At 40.7% G+C, this 14,744-nt stretch overlaps 1 protein-coding gene across 3 annotated transcripts in view; it reads left to right on the plus strand.

Annotated features, from left to right (window-relative positions):
- BEND5 (BEN domain containing 5) overlaps positions 1-14,744 on the plus strand; it is a 1,373,097-nt gene that overhangs the window by 75,026 nt on the left and 1,283,327 nt on the right. For all 3 annotated transcript variants that reach the window (XR_012640609.1, XM_074961769.1, XM_074961767.1), the window contains exon 3: positions 8,529-8,653. Coding sequence is in view for 2 of the 3 variants with exons in the window: in XM_074961769.1 (XP_074817870.1) it covers positions 8,529-8,653 (125 nt within the window). In the remaining variant the exon portion in view is untranslated. The remainder of the gene's footprint in view (positions 1-8,528; positions 8,654-14,744) is intronic.

Below are 14,744 nucleotides of genomic sequence, written 5' to 3' on the forward strand. Positions count from 1 at the left end.
ATTGCTCACTTGTCAAGATTTTTATTGTGTGGATGAAAAATAGTATTTCAAAACCTAGCAGCATATTGACAAAAACAGAGGAGCACTTTGTGTAATTCTCTTTTTGAAAAACTACCTCTTTTAGAGACAGAGATTGCCTGAGTTACTTCCATTCATATGTATCTTGAACAATAGATTTATTGATAGCTTTTAGCTAAGGTTTAATTCTCCCCCCCCTCCCTGTTCACCATGGTGCTTATTTTTCTGTGTTAAGCAAACCAAAATTATGCTCCTATAAGCAAGGCATACAATATGCAAGTGTTCTAGGTGTAAAAGGAGGCATTTGACCTTTTGTTGGTAATCTGTGACAGGTGCAGGCTATTTTCTTCCAAATGGTGTTAATTTTCATGCCTAAATCTACCCCCTGAAACCTGCATTCTGTATAGCCACCACAGGGGAACTGGTGGTCATCGTGAGTGCTGTAATGGACAGCTGAGAGGGATAATCACTGATATTTCAGCACATTCATGCATGCAACTCATACATTTTTAGTGCACTCCTGTCTTCACTGCTTATTAGGAGGCTTGAAGTTAGTTATTCATTACTGGACAAAAAAGGTGTCTGAGCAAGTTCATGTGCAGGGAACAGCACATTGTTACAAATTAGTTTCCTTTACCATTTCTGGCAAACTCATTACAAAGTAATCGTGCCCTGTGCTGAAGTGCACTTCCTCTGGGACCAATAACTGTAAATAAGCAGGGCTGCAAGCTGGCTGATAAGTTGTTGTTCTGAAGATAACGGTCCTTTTTAGCAGAGTGTTTGACCTTTTTCTTTATATTGCCTCAGGCTTGTCTAAGACCCTCAAGGTCTATTTTTCATCTTAAAATTCTCTGTAGGAAAGCACAATGTGTGGCTTAAGAAGATTTTAGGACTGCTTAACATATCTATATTTTCTTTTCTTGCATTTTTATGATAATTGCTGGCACACAGTAACTCTAGCTAGCATTTTCTTAAATAGGTTCTTTCTTCCTGTAATGTATACTTTTTATTGATGTAGGAAGCAATACTCAATATTTTATGAAGAGTAAATGTATGTTGCATAATCAATAAAATAGTAATATTGGTTTTCTTTTAAGCCTATTATAAATGTAGTGAACTTTTCCAGAAACTTTAAATGTACTTTTGGTCCATATAGAATAACTCATATTTTGAGTATATTGCACTTTGTTACTCTCGTGTAAGAGAGATAAGCTAGTATGATCAGCAACTTAAGGTTGAATGATCAAGGGAAAGTCTACATATTCTGTTTGCTGTAAATATTGCATAGAACTATATATAGGAACCGAGAATGTCTTAAAAACAACCTCCAAGGCAAAGAAAAAGTGAGTTTATCTTTACAGACATTTGGGAGTCTGATTTGTTCACATCATCCTAGAAGATTAGAGAGATCTGTTGCAGTACTTCTCAAAAGTAAAATCATAACAGAACAAAAATCAAGTTATTTAAGAGTGCATAGGAGAAATAATTCATATTGTTTCATAAAATTCTGGTTTCCTTTAAGGAATTATTTCTATCACTTTTAATGTGTGTCCAGAAAGCCACTTCATATCCAGCATTCCACCTGTGCCATAAAAAAAAAAAAAACAGTGTAGGAAACTGCACTGTAGGAAAGTTGAATACCAACGTGCTTGAGTTTAAACGTGTACCAGTCCTGTTACTCATTGTGGTTTTTCTTTTAAATTCCACAGATCGGTTCTTTATCTTACATGTACTTTAAATAAAATGTACATCATTGACACCCTCTATGTTCTGCAGGGCTAGCTCATTAAAGTTACAATTACTGTGGAACTATATTGTGATATTTTTAAAATCTTACATAGTTGCTTAGGGCTAGACACTGCACGCATGGAAGTCAGTGGTGGTGTTCCCATTGATTCCAATGGAGGCAGGTGGAAGCCCTTAGTGCAGTACAGTACTTGTCAATATCATTGCAAAATATGACTTTCTCCTTAGAATTTTTTATGTGAAATGGGAGTGGTCTCAAATGCCTGATTTAAAAAAAAATCAAAGAAAATTATCTAAGCAAAATTGTTATAAGCAGAAGGCAGAAATTAGCGGAGAGTAGAAATATACACAGAAATCAAATATGGAGATAGTTAAAGGCCCTGAATAGTTGTAGTTAGCTATTTGACTGTAGTTTATTTGTGTATGAAACATAATGGTGGCATGACACAGAACTGACACTCTCCACCTTTCTCTTGAATTGACTATCATTAAAGCATAAAAAGTAGCTAATTCATCTAGTTTATTGTAAAAAAAGAAAAAAAGTAAGGTGTGTATTATCTCAATGCACAAGGATTTATGTGACACAAGAACAAATTTCAATATGTAGCTACTTTTTTTCTAATCACTAATTAGTGAAACTATTTCTTTCTCCATGTTACACTTTTAAGTGCTTCCTCCAAAGACCAAATTAAGGGAAAGCCACCCACTTTCCTTATATATTCAAAAAGTAACATGAATATAAATTCAAAAAGCTTCCTTTTAGTATAGTAGATGCTTATTTTGAAAGTAAAATAATCCTATTTGTTCTTGACCATATGATGGATATGTAGCATTGTATCTTCATCATGTAATCAATGTTTAATTGTTGCTTAATACTTCTCAATACCTTTCAGTGTAAATCACTGCTTTTTGTGGTATTGGGGCATATGTTCGTGTACATTGAGATAAAAAATGTAATCCCTTGATTTCAGCAATATGAAGGCAGCACTGTAACATTCTTAACTTTTATTATGAGTTTGGTGTAGAAGTTGCTCAAGTCCTTTCTCTTTGATGTCAAGAAGCATTTTTCAGTGACACCCACTGATCACTAAAAAGAAAAGGAGTACTTGTGGCACCTTTTGTGTACTTGTGTGCATCCGATGAAGTGAGCTGTAGCTCACGAAAGCTTATGCTCAAATAAATTGGTTAGTCTCTAAGGTGCCACAAGTACTCCTTTTCTTTTTGCAAATACAGACTAACACGGCTGTTACTCTGAAACCAGTGATCACTAGAAACTCTCTTGATGTGTGGAAGTATTTTTTTATGCTTGTGCAATTCTAACCCTTTATTTTTAACAAAAATTTCCACTGTCATGTGGCACTGTCATGTGGGTTGAAATCAGGATGATAGAGTGTAAGCAAAGGATACAGTGACTACAAGCGTCAGCCTTCTGTGTGTGGGGAACATGTTGAGTAGGTTAATAAAAGTATATGGTGTTGGGTACTGCCCTATTTAACATCTGGAAGAAATAGCATGTGAATGAAATGTACAAATAATACTGAACTGGAAGGAGTTGCAGATACCTGTGAGAACAGAGAAATAATACAAAGGAACCTACGCTAGAGAAAAAAAAAAGTCTCCTTGCAGAAATGAAAACTTCTGTGGGAAAATAACCTTCCACACAAATATTCAGTGAGATTGAGAAACTTAGAAAGCCGTAATCTTGGAAGAGACCTCGATATAGAGTGAACAAGTGATTAAATTGCTAAGGTTTCAGAGTAGCAGCCGTGTTAGTCTGTATCCGCAAAAAGAAAAGGAGTATTTGTGGCACCTTAGAGACTAACAAATTTATTTGAGCGTAAGCTTTTGTGGCTACAGTTCACGTCATCGGATGAAGTGAACTGTAGGCATGCATCCGATGAAGTAAACTGTAGCTCACGAAAGCTTATGCTCAAATAAATTTGTTAGTCTCTAAGGTGCCACAAGTACTCCTTTTCTAAATTGCTAAGAGATCTGTGGTAGCTAGATATGATACTGATGAGTGCATTAGTTACTCCTGAGGGCATTCTGCGCCAAAAAAATTAAAATTCTGCTCAAAATATTTTAAAATTCTGCACATTTTATTTGACAAATAAATGTGGAGGGTCCAGCATGGCATTGCGGAGCACAGGCCACTGGCTTCACAGAGATGGGAGATCACTGTGCAGCTGCCCCCCCCCAGCCCCCACCCTCACCCAGGACACAGACTCAGTGGTGAGACTGCATCCAACCCTGATACAGCACAAGGACTGGGCCTGGACCAGAAACACCCCAGGGCCCTGCTCCTCCATGTCAGGTGCATCAGGTGTGGGATGGGCAGACAGGCTCAGCAAGGCAGGATCCAAGTGTAGAGGGGCTTAGTGTGTGGGGATCCAGGTGTGCATTGAGAGGGTTCTGTGTGGGGCAATCTGGGTGTGGGCAGCTCAGTGGAGGATCTGAGTTCAGAGAGGATCTGGATGCCCAGAGGCTTGTTGGGGATTTTGGTTGCAATGGTAATGGGACTCTACAGGGGGGTCCAGGTTGAAGGTGGTTGTGGCTCAATGTGTGGGGGCTCATCTGAGTGTGGGGTGATAGAGCTTGGCAGGGATGTCTGGGTGTGGGGGAGCTCAGTGAGGGGTCCAGATGCTGAGGGAGAAGGGCTCATTGGGGTGGGGATTCAGGTGCAACTGGTTGGGGCTCGGTGGGGTGAGGATCTGGGTGCGGGTGGCTCACTGGGGTGGTCCAGGTGCAGGGGGAGTGGGGCTCATCAGGAGGGTTCTGAATGCTGTGGGCTGAGGCTTGGTGGGAGGGTCTGGGTTTGAGGGGTTCTGGATGCATAGGGGTTGGGCAGATGTGGGAGCAGCTCTCTGTACAGGGATCTGTTCCCTGTAGCTGAGGAGTGATGGGTGCAGGAAGCGAGGGGGGAGGGGGGAGAAGGGGAGTTTTCAGAGCTTCCTGCAGCCATGGGAGAAATCTGGGGATGGGTCTGACCCGGCCACGGATGCCATGCAGGGGAAGAGGAAGTACCATCCTCCCCAGCCCAGACGGAACTAGCAACTGAGTCCAGTGCAGGGTAGGAGCCACCATCCGGGTCTTTCCCAGTCCTGACTCCTGCCCCACAGTGATTTACCTCTCTGCCGGCTGCCGTGGGCACCTGAAACATACTGCTGGGGATAGTCGTGTGACTGCTCTTGTGGCTTCCCCATCAGAAAGTCATTTTTCTGCAGGGAAGCAAAGAAATCTGCAGGGGACATAAATTCTGTGCCTATGTCCATACACATGCACAGTGGTGTAAAATTCCCACAGGAGTATAAATTAGTAATGTCTAGGTAGATAGATTGCTCTAGTTCAGGGGTTCGAGCTTTTTCTTTCTGAGGTCCCCCAACATGCTATGAAAACTCCACGGCCCACAGCTACTGTTTTTCTGCATACAAGAGCCAGGGCCAGTATTAAGGGGTAGCAAGCAGGGCAGTTGCCCAGAGCCCCTTGCCACAGGGGACCCTGCAAAGCTAAGTTGCTCAGGCTTTGGCTTCGGCCCCGGGTGGTGAGGCTTGGCTCACCAGGCTTCGGTCCCATGCAGTGACACTTTGGCTTTCTTCCGTTAGCCCCCAACAAGTCTAATGCCAGCCCTGCATGGTGGACCCCCTGAAAACTGCTTGCAGCCCCCCTGGGGCCCCCAGACCCCTGGTTTAGAACCACTGCTCTAGATTACATTGGTTTGTAATGGTCCCATCACATCCATTTTGCACCAGCAGGGGTTTCCTTAACACTAGGGATCTTTACAGCATCTCTGCTCTGACTGTTGCATAGAAACATGTGGGCTGAGGGTCTGGCACTTCGAGTGCAGACTAATTAGGAATCTAATGTTGAAATGGAAACTGAAATATGCAATAGGTCAGAAATCAAGGTATCATTTTGCTTTGAATATTTTGACTTATATAGAATATTTATTCTCTCAGTAATCTCTTGTGTTCCTGATCTGCATCATACAGTACAATCCATTTTTATGATCTTTGGATTTCTGCTACAGAATTCACTAGCTGCTGTACCTTTTGTTTTTTAAATCAATGCAGCAGAAATTCTCTTCTCCAATCCATGCTGCAGATCATTCATTCCAAACCATTACCATTGATACTAATGGGAGTTACATACATGAAACAAGTGCAGATTATCACCATTTCTATAGTGACAAATATGCATTGTGACTTAAGGCAAATGAAAGGACTTTGTCTTCTTGTATTGAAGAATTTACAGTATAGGGCCATGATTTTGCCAGCCCTACTAACAGTCAGTAGTGGCTTACTCCATGAATAGTTCCAGTGACATTACTACTCAACATGAGTAATAGTGGCAGAATCAGGGCCTAGGGAAGACAGCATACAGACAAGGGATGGGGAAGCTGCTGCAATACCAATCCACTCTGCTTCAACTCCTTTCCTTGTCTGATTGAAGCAAGGGGGTTTTATCAGGTGACTGGCTTCAGGTGCTTTAATTGGCTTCAGGTGCTTTAATTAATCTATAGCAAACTTTCTTCCCTCTACAGGGAATAAGGCTCCCTTCTAACACTCTCCTGCTGAGGCCCGTCGGGGACATCAGTTGGCGGCTCCTTCACGGAGCTGTGAGCACGGGCACGTACTTGGCGTGGTTCACCCCCATCCTAGATACTTGTCCCTTTTGTGGTGTGAGGGAAACCCTGGCACACGTATATTTGGAGTGCACCAGGCTGCAGCCCCTGTTCCAGCTCCTCACAAATCTTCTATTACGTTCTTGGTTGCATTTTTCCCCTCACCTTTTTATTTATGCACTCCCCATCCGTGGCCTCACAAAGTCGCGGGATCTCCTAGTTAACCTCCTCCTGGCCCTGGCTAAAATGGCCATCTATAAAACCGGAGAGAGGAGGTTGGCCAATGGAGTTTCCTGTGACTGTGGGGCCGTTTTCCGATCCTCGGTCCGTTCACGTATCCGGGCGGAGTTCCTCTGGACGGCGTTCACCGACTCCCTTGATGCTTTTGAGGAGCGGTGGGTGCTGTCCGAGGTTCTCTGCTCGATGTCCCCATCCAGGTCCCTTTGTTTGACCCTTTGATTGGGGGAGAGAGTAAGGGACCCCAGCCCCAGTCATTGCTGCTGTGGACACCACCACCTTAGAGGGGTCCTTTCACACATGGGTGCATGTGCCCCACCCGGATTGTCCAACCCACAGCCTGCCCCTCTTGTTGGGTTCTTTCAGAGGAGGGAATTGTTGGTGACACTGGGCGTGGCGCCAGGTAACTCAAGGGGGTGGCAGACCTTGAGAGTCGATGAAGCCCCCTCGCTCTGGGCCACCAGGTAACTCGGAAGGGTGGAAGACCACGAGAGTCAAAGAAGCCCCCCACTCTGGGCCCAGGCAAGCTTGAACACTTCCCTCCGCTGAAGCTAATGAGAAAACAATTGTGATTGGTTGCTGTGTTACACATTGCATATGCTGTTGTTTTTGTTTTGTAAGTGTGTTATGCAAATAAAAACACCTTTTTTGCTCAAAAAAAAAAACCCCCACTCTCCTGCTGCCCTTTGGCCATACTGTATCACATAGTACATGGATGAAATACACAACTGAAATAGCTGTTGCTTTCCAAAATACAAATGATCCCCTACCCCCAAAAACAAACTGTATGCCAGATTTTAATACCATTACTAATGTTAAGCGCACTTTACTCGACAAGTCATCCCACTGCCTTAAATGGGACTGCCTGAAGAGGAAGTTTCGACTCTATGTGAATAAGAATTTGGTAATCTTGCCCCAAATATCTGAAACGATATCTGAATGAATAAAATAATAGGTCCAAACGTGTAGTAATACTTTCATAATTAAGATTTTACATTAGCTTTGAGAGCAAAGGTGTGGGGTTATTTTATTAAATACAAAATTTGATTAGATGAGTGTGAGCAGGAAAAATGTAATGCCTTTCATTTTGTAGGGTATAAATTAGGTGGACAGACAAGCCATCTGTCTTTGAAACTCACTGCAGCACTTCAAAGGAAAAAAGCCAGTTTAACCATTTAAAAGCACTTTTCCAAGTTTCTCCAGCACTGAACTCCACTCCTTTTTCCACTATAGCCTGATTTGTTGCTTGCTTTCATTTTGTACTGAAAAGTGCCAGAGGGAGCAAAGTAGTTTCTGACTGAATTTTTCAATATTATATCACAAAACTAACCAGGAGGGGCCCAAGCTAAACCCCATAGCCTCATGTTTTAGGAGAGAGGATCTTGAACATCTGTAGGAAAACAGGGAAGTCCTGAAAATCAGCCATAGGGGGAACAATTGAATTTTTGGCACTGTTTTTAAGTAGGTATTCCTAAACATAAACAGCACATGGAAGAAAGAAATCCCTATAAGCAGGGGGTGGGAGTGGCAAAGAGATCATATGAGAAAAGAGGGGATTTTGAGTAGCAGAAGGGATGATGGGACAATATTCACAGAAAGAATCAAAGGTCAGAGAGGATAAAAAGTCATTAGGAGTGAATTATAAAAGTCCTTATTGGTGTTTTTTTTCCTGTATTGACTTATTTAAATGTGCTTCGCTTATTTGTGTATTTTTCTTCATGAGTTTAATAAAGACATTTACTTGAAAAAGGTTCTGAACTGTGTTAAAGTGCTAATTAACCTTATAATCATGTGACTGGTTTTAGCCAGTCATAGTCACGCATTTTAAAATTCCATTCTATGTAGTTGTTGGGCTAGGGTTTATCAGCCATTCGTTAAACTGCTGCATTTCATAATCCTCTGGTAGGTAACCTTGGACGTGTGGATCACATCACAGAGTTTGAGTATGACCTGTTCATTAGGCCGGATACCTGTAACCCGCGCTTTCGAGTCTGGTTCAACTTCACTGTTGAAAATGTGAAAGAGTCACAGGTAAGTTCAAATTAAATAGTATGATTCGTTCACAATTACTTTATTGGAGAATAAAAGGTATTTTCTTATTTAAAATTAAACCAAAAAATAAATCCTTCCAGGGTAGTTAGTGACTATACGCTATGAAATATATGGAGTACTTGTGGCACCTTAGAGACTAACAAATTTATTTGAGCATAAGCTTTCGTGAGCTACAGCTCACTTCATTGGATGCATTCAGTGGAAAATACAGTGGGGAGATTTATGTACACAGAGAACATGAAACAATGGGTGTTACCATACACACTATAATGAGAGTGATCAGGTAAGGTGAGCTATTACCAGCAGGAGAGCGGAGGGGGAAAAAACCTTTTGTAGTGATAATCAAGGTGGGCCATTTCCAGCAGTTGACAAGAATGTCTGAGGAACAATGAGGGGGGGAATAGTTTTACTTTGTGTAATGACGCATCCACTCCCAGTCTTTATTCAGGCCTAAGTTAATTGTATCCAGTTTGCAAATTAATTCCAATTCAGCAGTCTCTCCTTGGAGTCTGTTTTTGAAGTTTTTTTTGTTGAAGAATTGCCACTTTTAGGTCTGTAATCGAGTGACCAAAGAGATTGAAGTGGAGGTCTGACCCAAAAGGGGATCATGTGGGGGGGTGTCAAAAAGTTGTAAGGGGGTTGCAGGATGGTCACCCTTGCTTCTGCACTGCCTTCCTGCAGCTGGGAGAAGTTCCCAGATGGGGAGGTGGGTCTGATCTGCCTTGTGTTGCTGGGAGCACCCCAGCCAGGGGCTCCTAGCTGCTAGTCCCGGCCGGGTTGTGGGGAGGCATAGGACTTCATCTTCCTCTGCATGGGTACTCTTGGAGCGGGGCGTTGGGGGGGGGATCAGACCCACCTCTGGGTACCTCCCTGGCTTCAGGGACACTCTCACTTCTGTAGTGCGGTCGCAGAGCTTCCTACGGCCAGGGGAAGTACCCAGAGGTGGGTCTGATCTCCCCGCAAGAGCAGCTGTGCAGGGGAAGAGGAAGTCCTGTCCCTTCCCAGCCTGACCAGGGCTATCAGCTGGAGCCCAGTGCATGGTAGGAGCCCCCAGCTGGGGAGCCCCCAGCCCTGCCTCTCTCCCTCCCCTCCAATAGCTAGATTTCATGGGGGAGGGCTGATATCAGAGTCTGACACATTTTTCACGGCTGTGAATTTGGTAGGGCCCTAACTATAGGGGTCATACCCACAAACTGAAGGAGCACATATGTAGGAAGTAGCCCAGGATGGCAAATTTAGGCCCAGTAGAGAGGGAGGGCCTGGGTTCCCCTACCATGCCCCACTTAAGGGCAAAGGCCCAGACACAGTGGGAGGCCCAAACACTGTTGGCCTAGGGGCAGTAGCCAGCCATTGTTACTGCCCCCTCTGACAGCAAGACAAGAGGTTGGAGATCAGGTGCACTAACCACTAGGCCACCTGGCCCTCCAAACACCCTATCACAATATTATTTTGTTAACATATATACAAAGCAAACAATGCTTGCATAATACTTGAGAAAGAATCCAAAACAGAATGAACATAGTTATAACCATTCAACTATTGGGACTCAAGCCAGCAGTAAGCTTAGTTGGGACAGCAAGGTAGAGTTACAAATAGATATTTTTTTAGCACCTTTTAGAAAGTGGAAAGTATTATGTAGGAATGAGCCACAGAGAAAAAGGAGCTGGTCTCTAAGCATGAAATAAGTTAGATGTTAGAAAGATAGAAATGTTCTTTTTCATTAAAAGTGTTAGTACAAAAAACTTACTTCTTAATCTTCACTTTTTCAGTTGTGTTAAATTTTAAAAAATATACCAACTTCCATATTGACAGATCTACAAAGCTTTCATTCCACTTGTCATGTGCCATTCTTTGTGTTTTATTCTGACATTCTGTCTCAAGGAATTTATCATAATCAGTGTAATTTTCAGTTAATGGAAAGTAGCTTATTTAGTCAGAGAAGGAAAACATTTGCACAAGCTTGATATTTGTATTCTTACTGGGATAATATCTTTATATCCACCACTATCCCATCCTTGTTACAACTAGAAATCATGAAATTGTTTATCTGACTTCCTGGAGCCTCATACTTTATCAGCCCTTTCTCCCTGCTGTGCCTTAGTCAACTATGATCAAATTATATAGTCATGAGATGAATGGGAATCTGTCTCAAGGAGGCAGAGAGATGTGGTGGAAAGATACAATATATATATCTAGAGCTTACAGGATATTTGTTTTCACAGTTGTCTACATGGAAGAGAATGGTTTCACTATTAAGTTTGACTTGTGAGGTCTGTTTTTATAATGCGTCTTCCTATAATCTTTGTTTCATCTCTCCAATTTCCGTTAAAATGAGACCTGCATGAATGTAATCTGGTCTGGAACCTTATTTAGGGCTTCGTACTAGGGGACATAAGCAGTATTAGTCTTTGAAGCCCAGCTATATTAAATGAATGTTTAAAAATTGGTACATCAAACATACTGTATAACCTGGTTTGGGCTTTTTGATTATTTTCTTTTGTTTTATTAAAGAACATATGGTTCAGTGTATCATAGAACACACAAACTACTTCTTTAAACAATATATTTGTAAAAACCTATGGAAAGTAAGCATCCCAATACTTCTGTCTAAAAGTAATTCTCAGTTTAGTACTAGCATTAAATATTATTATATGACATGACATTTATTACTGATTCAGTGGAAATAAGGTGTGAGAGGAAAGGAAATCTACACATTTAAATAATGTTGATCAGGTTTCAGCGAGTTAGGGAGGAAATCTGATGGAGTGTCTGGGCCGTTTAAGGTTAGTCTTCTTTATTTTAAGGTTCTTTAAATCCTTGATTTGAATCACTTAGTTTACTTGGACTTGAAAGTCTGTTCTCTAGACATTATTTTTTCTGGCCCTTTGTTTGCTTGTTATTAAAACCTCTTCAGACTTGTCTGATATCATGTACTGTGTAAAGTCCCTGTTCACAAAGAAATTAATTGCATCATGAGAAAACAAGACACAATCTTTCATTATCTGACTGTTTCTCACAATTCATCAATCCTGTTTTTCTCCTGTTGCACCAAACTACTGCTCATTGACACATAACAGGGACAAGTGATTTAAAAAGGTAAAACAACCTGAAAGAGAGTTAAAGTAATAAGATACCACGGTAGAAAGACAACAGCCATACAAACATTAGGAACCTTTGGTTATGCTATATACTTTTTTGTTTTGTTTCTTCTGCTCTAGCATCAGACAATAATTTAGTTTTAACAGTGTGCTGCTTTTCCCCCTACATTTGAAATACTGAGGATGGTGAATGGAATCACAGAAGTAAGAGATGGAAAAGGGAGACCTATTAGGTTATCAGTCCATCTCACTGTCAATGTAGGATTGTTCCCTGGAGTACATTTTCTATTTTTTTTTGTACATCCTATTTAAAATGTCTCAAGTGATGGGGATTCTACCATTAATGTGTAGAGATATTCCATAGCTTCTGATCTCTCCAACAAGAGGTATTCCCTGATATTCAGCCTAAATACATCTTTGATTAACTTAATCCCATAATTTTTAGCAAAAATTCTATATAATAATTCCTTTTTATCCTTGGTGTTTACATTCAGATTTCTCAAAAAGAAAAGGAGTACTTGTGGCACCTTAGAGACTAACAAATTTATTTGAGCATAAGCTTTCGTGAGCTAAAGCTCACTTCATCGGATGCATTCAGATTTCTGTAGACTGTAAATACATTCCTCATTACTTGTGTCTCAACCTACCTATACATGTTTAGTTATTTTAGGCCCCTGTCTATAAAACACTTGTGTATTTGTTTAAGTATTTTTCTGGTTTGGAGCCTTGGTTTTTCATCATAAGTGAATCCTTCCAGCTCTCTGGATTTTTTATCCCTCTTCGTTGCACTTCCTCAGTATGTCTCTGGTAATGTGGAGCCCGGAGCTGAATGGAGTATTCCAAGTATGATGATATTTCCACTATCTAGAGAAAGGACTGTAGACTCCCTGTTCCTTGATGCCTCAGAATATACAGCCCAAAATTGCAATGGTCGCCTTTTCCTGCTACATCACTGTGGAAACGTGTGTCTAATTTGCTGTCTACTATCTCCCATAGGTCTCTTTCAAAACTATTGCTTCCTTCCTCCCATTATATATATGTTAAAAGAAAAGGAGTACTTGTGGCACCTTAGAGACTAACCAATTTATTTGGTTAGTCTCTAAGGTGCCACAAGTACTCCTTTTCTTTTTGCGAATACAGACTAACACGGCTGTTACTCTGAAACCTATATATATGTTGTGTGATAGCCACGTGACAGGGTTGATTCTTCCCAGCCCTGGGAAAGAAAATTGAACACAGATCTCTCTCATGGCAGTCAGAGCACTAGCCCTAATTATTCTTGGTATATTTTTATGATAAGTATATTTTATTGGCTTGTTAATATTTCTGAGATTTCAATATTTTGTTTTGCTTGAAAGCTATGTAATAAGTTTTACTTTCTCCCCCCAACTTTGATTTTGTACATTATTTGTTTTATGTCATTATGTTGTTTTGTCGTCTTTGATTTTATTCTTTTTTAACCAAGAATAATGAAAAAGAATAGTTAAAAGGTTATATTTATGTGAATAAAGAACTGGCATGTGCAAAGGCAGCAAACATCTATATGATCTAGAATTTGACCTTTTGGTCTCCAGTGTATGGTTTCAGACTCCTAGATCAGATAGTCCTCTATCAGTGGTAAGATCTGAGCAGTGAATTTCTTTACACATTTGCTCAAGTGAATTCAATTAACACCAATATTGGAAAGTACAAAAAGAAACTGATATGTTATGCATAAGGATTATAATCATGCAATGATTACACTTACAATAACGATGAAAGAGAATGAAGGAAATAGGATTTGCTGTGGAACACATGGTCCCATGGGCAAAGCCTCCAATTTCTCTAATTATATATGTGTCAAAAGCTGCTGACTATTTCTAGATAACATTCTTTACTGGGCCAGGTTTGTTTCCCATTAATTTCAGTTGTGGCCTTCACAACATCATCCATAATTTTACTAATTTTTTTTCTATAGAACCTCAAATTTGATCAAATGTAACACCCAGATTATATTTTAAGTATGTACCAGTAATGTACTTACTGCTTCAGATCCAGGCTTACTTCTAAGATGGCATGCCTTTGAAATCATCAGCAAGAAATGTGTATCCACCTGAGAACTGGAACAAAAAAGTTAAATTTATATTTTATAAATTAACAAATTATTCTGTTACATGTGAATTGGAAGATTTTACAGTGCACCCGGAGACTGCAATCAGAGAAAATTGACTCTCATTGTGCTAGGTAATGTAATGCATAATGGACCCTGTCTTGAAGCGTTTACTATCTAAAAATATGACAGATAACAGTTGAATACAACAAGCAGACAAAAGGAGTACAAGATAACAGCAAGAGGGTTATGATAAGTGTACTAAACTGTGGTCACATTCCATACATATTACACATCTGTATCCCCAAAATAACTGCTGCACATGTGGATACTCTGAACAATTGTTCCATGATGAGAAATCCATATTCAAAAGCAGTATTTCCACTGGGATTAGACAGGAGAATCAACCCATAGGTGTTTGCCAATGCTGTGACATCATTCCATGAATATCTGTTCTTGATGTGGAAGAGTTCAAAAACTTATGAAAATTCCCCCATTGCAGAATAGTATGTTTGAAATGTCAGTGGGTGTCAAGTTATTTGGCTTATAACAGTGGGCCTGCAGATACCATGAACTCTTGTAAGTACCCAAAGTTCTCCTTACTACTTTGGCTCATCTCTGATGAGCATAAGTGTCATATCTAATTTAAAAACAACCAAACCTGCTGCAAAAGAAAATAGCTTGGAAACTGCAAAACATTTCCCTGCAAATTTTCTGTTCACATTGTTCTGCAGAAATAGGGCAACAGTTCCTCCAAATTATGGCCCTGATTATAGGATGATCTCTATACACAGGACACAAAATTACCATTATCTGGAAGGGCTTTTTTCCCTATCAGAGAGTAAGATGTTAATGTTTGGAATTATGTGCCCCCAGAAGGACT

This window comes from Natator depressus, chromosome 8, assembly GCF_965152275.1.
Source record: "Natator depressus isolate rNatDep1 chromosome 8, rNatDep2.hap1, whole genome shotgun sequence".
Taxonomy (NCBI): Eukaryota; Metazoa; Chordata; order Testudines; family Cheloniidae; genus Natator; species Natator depressus.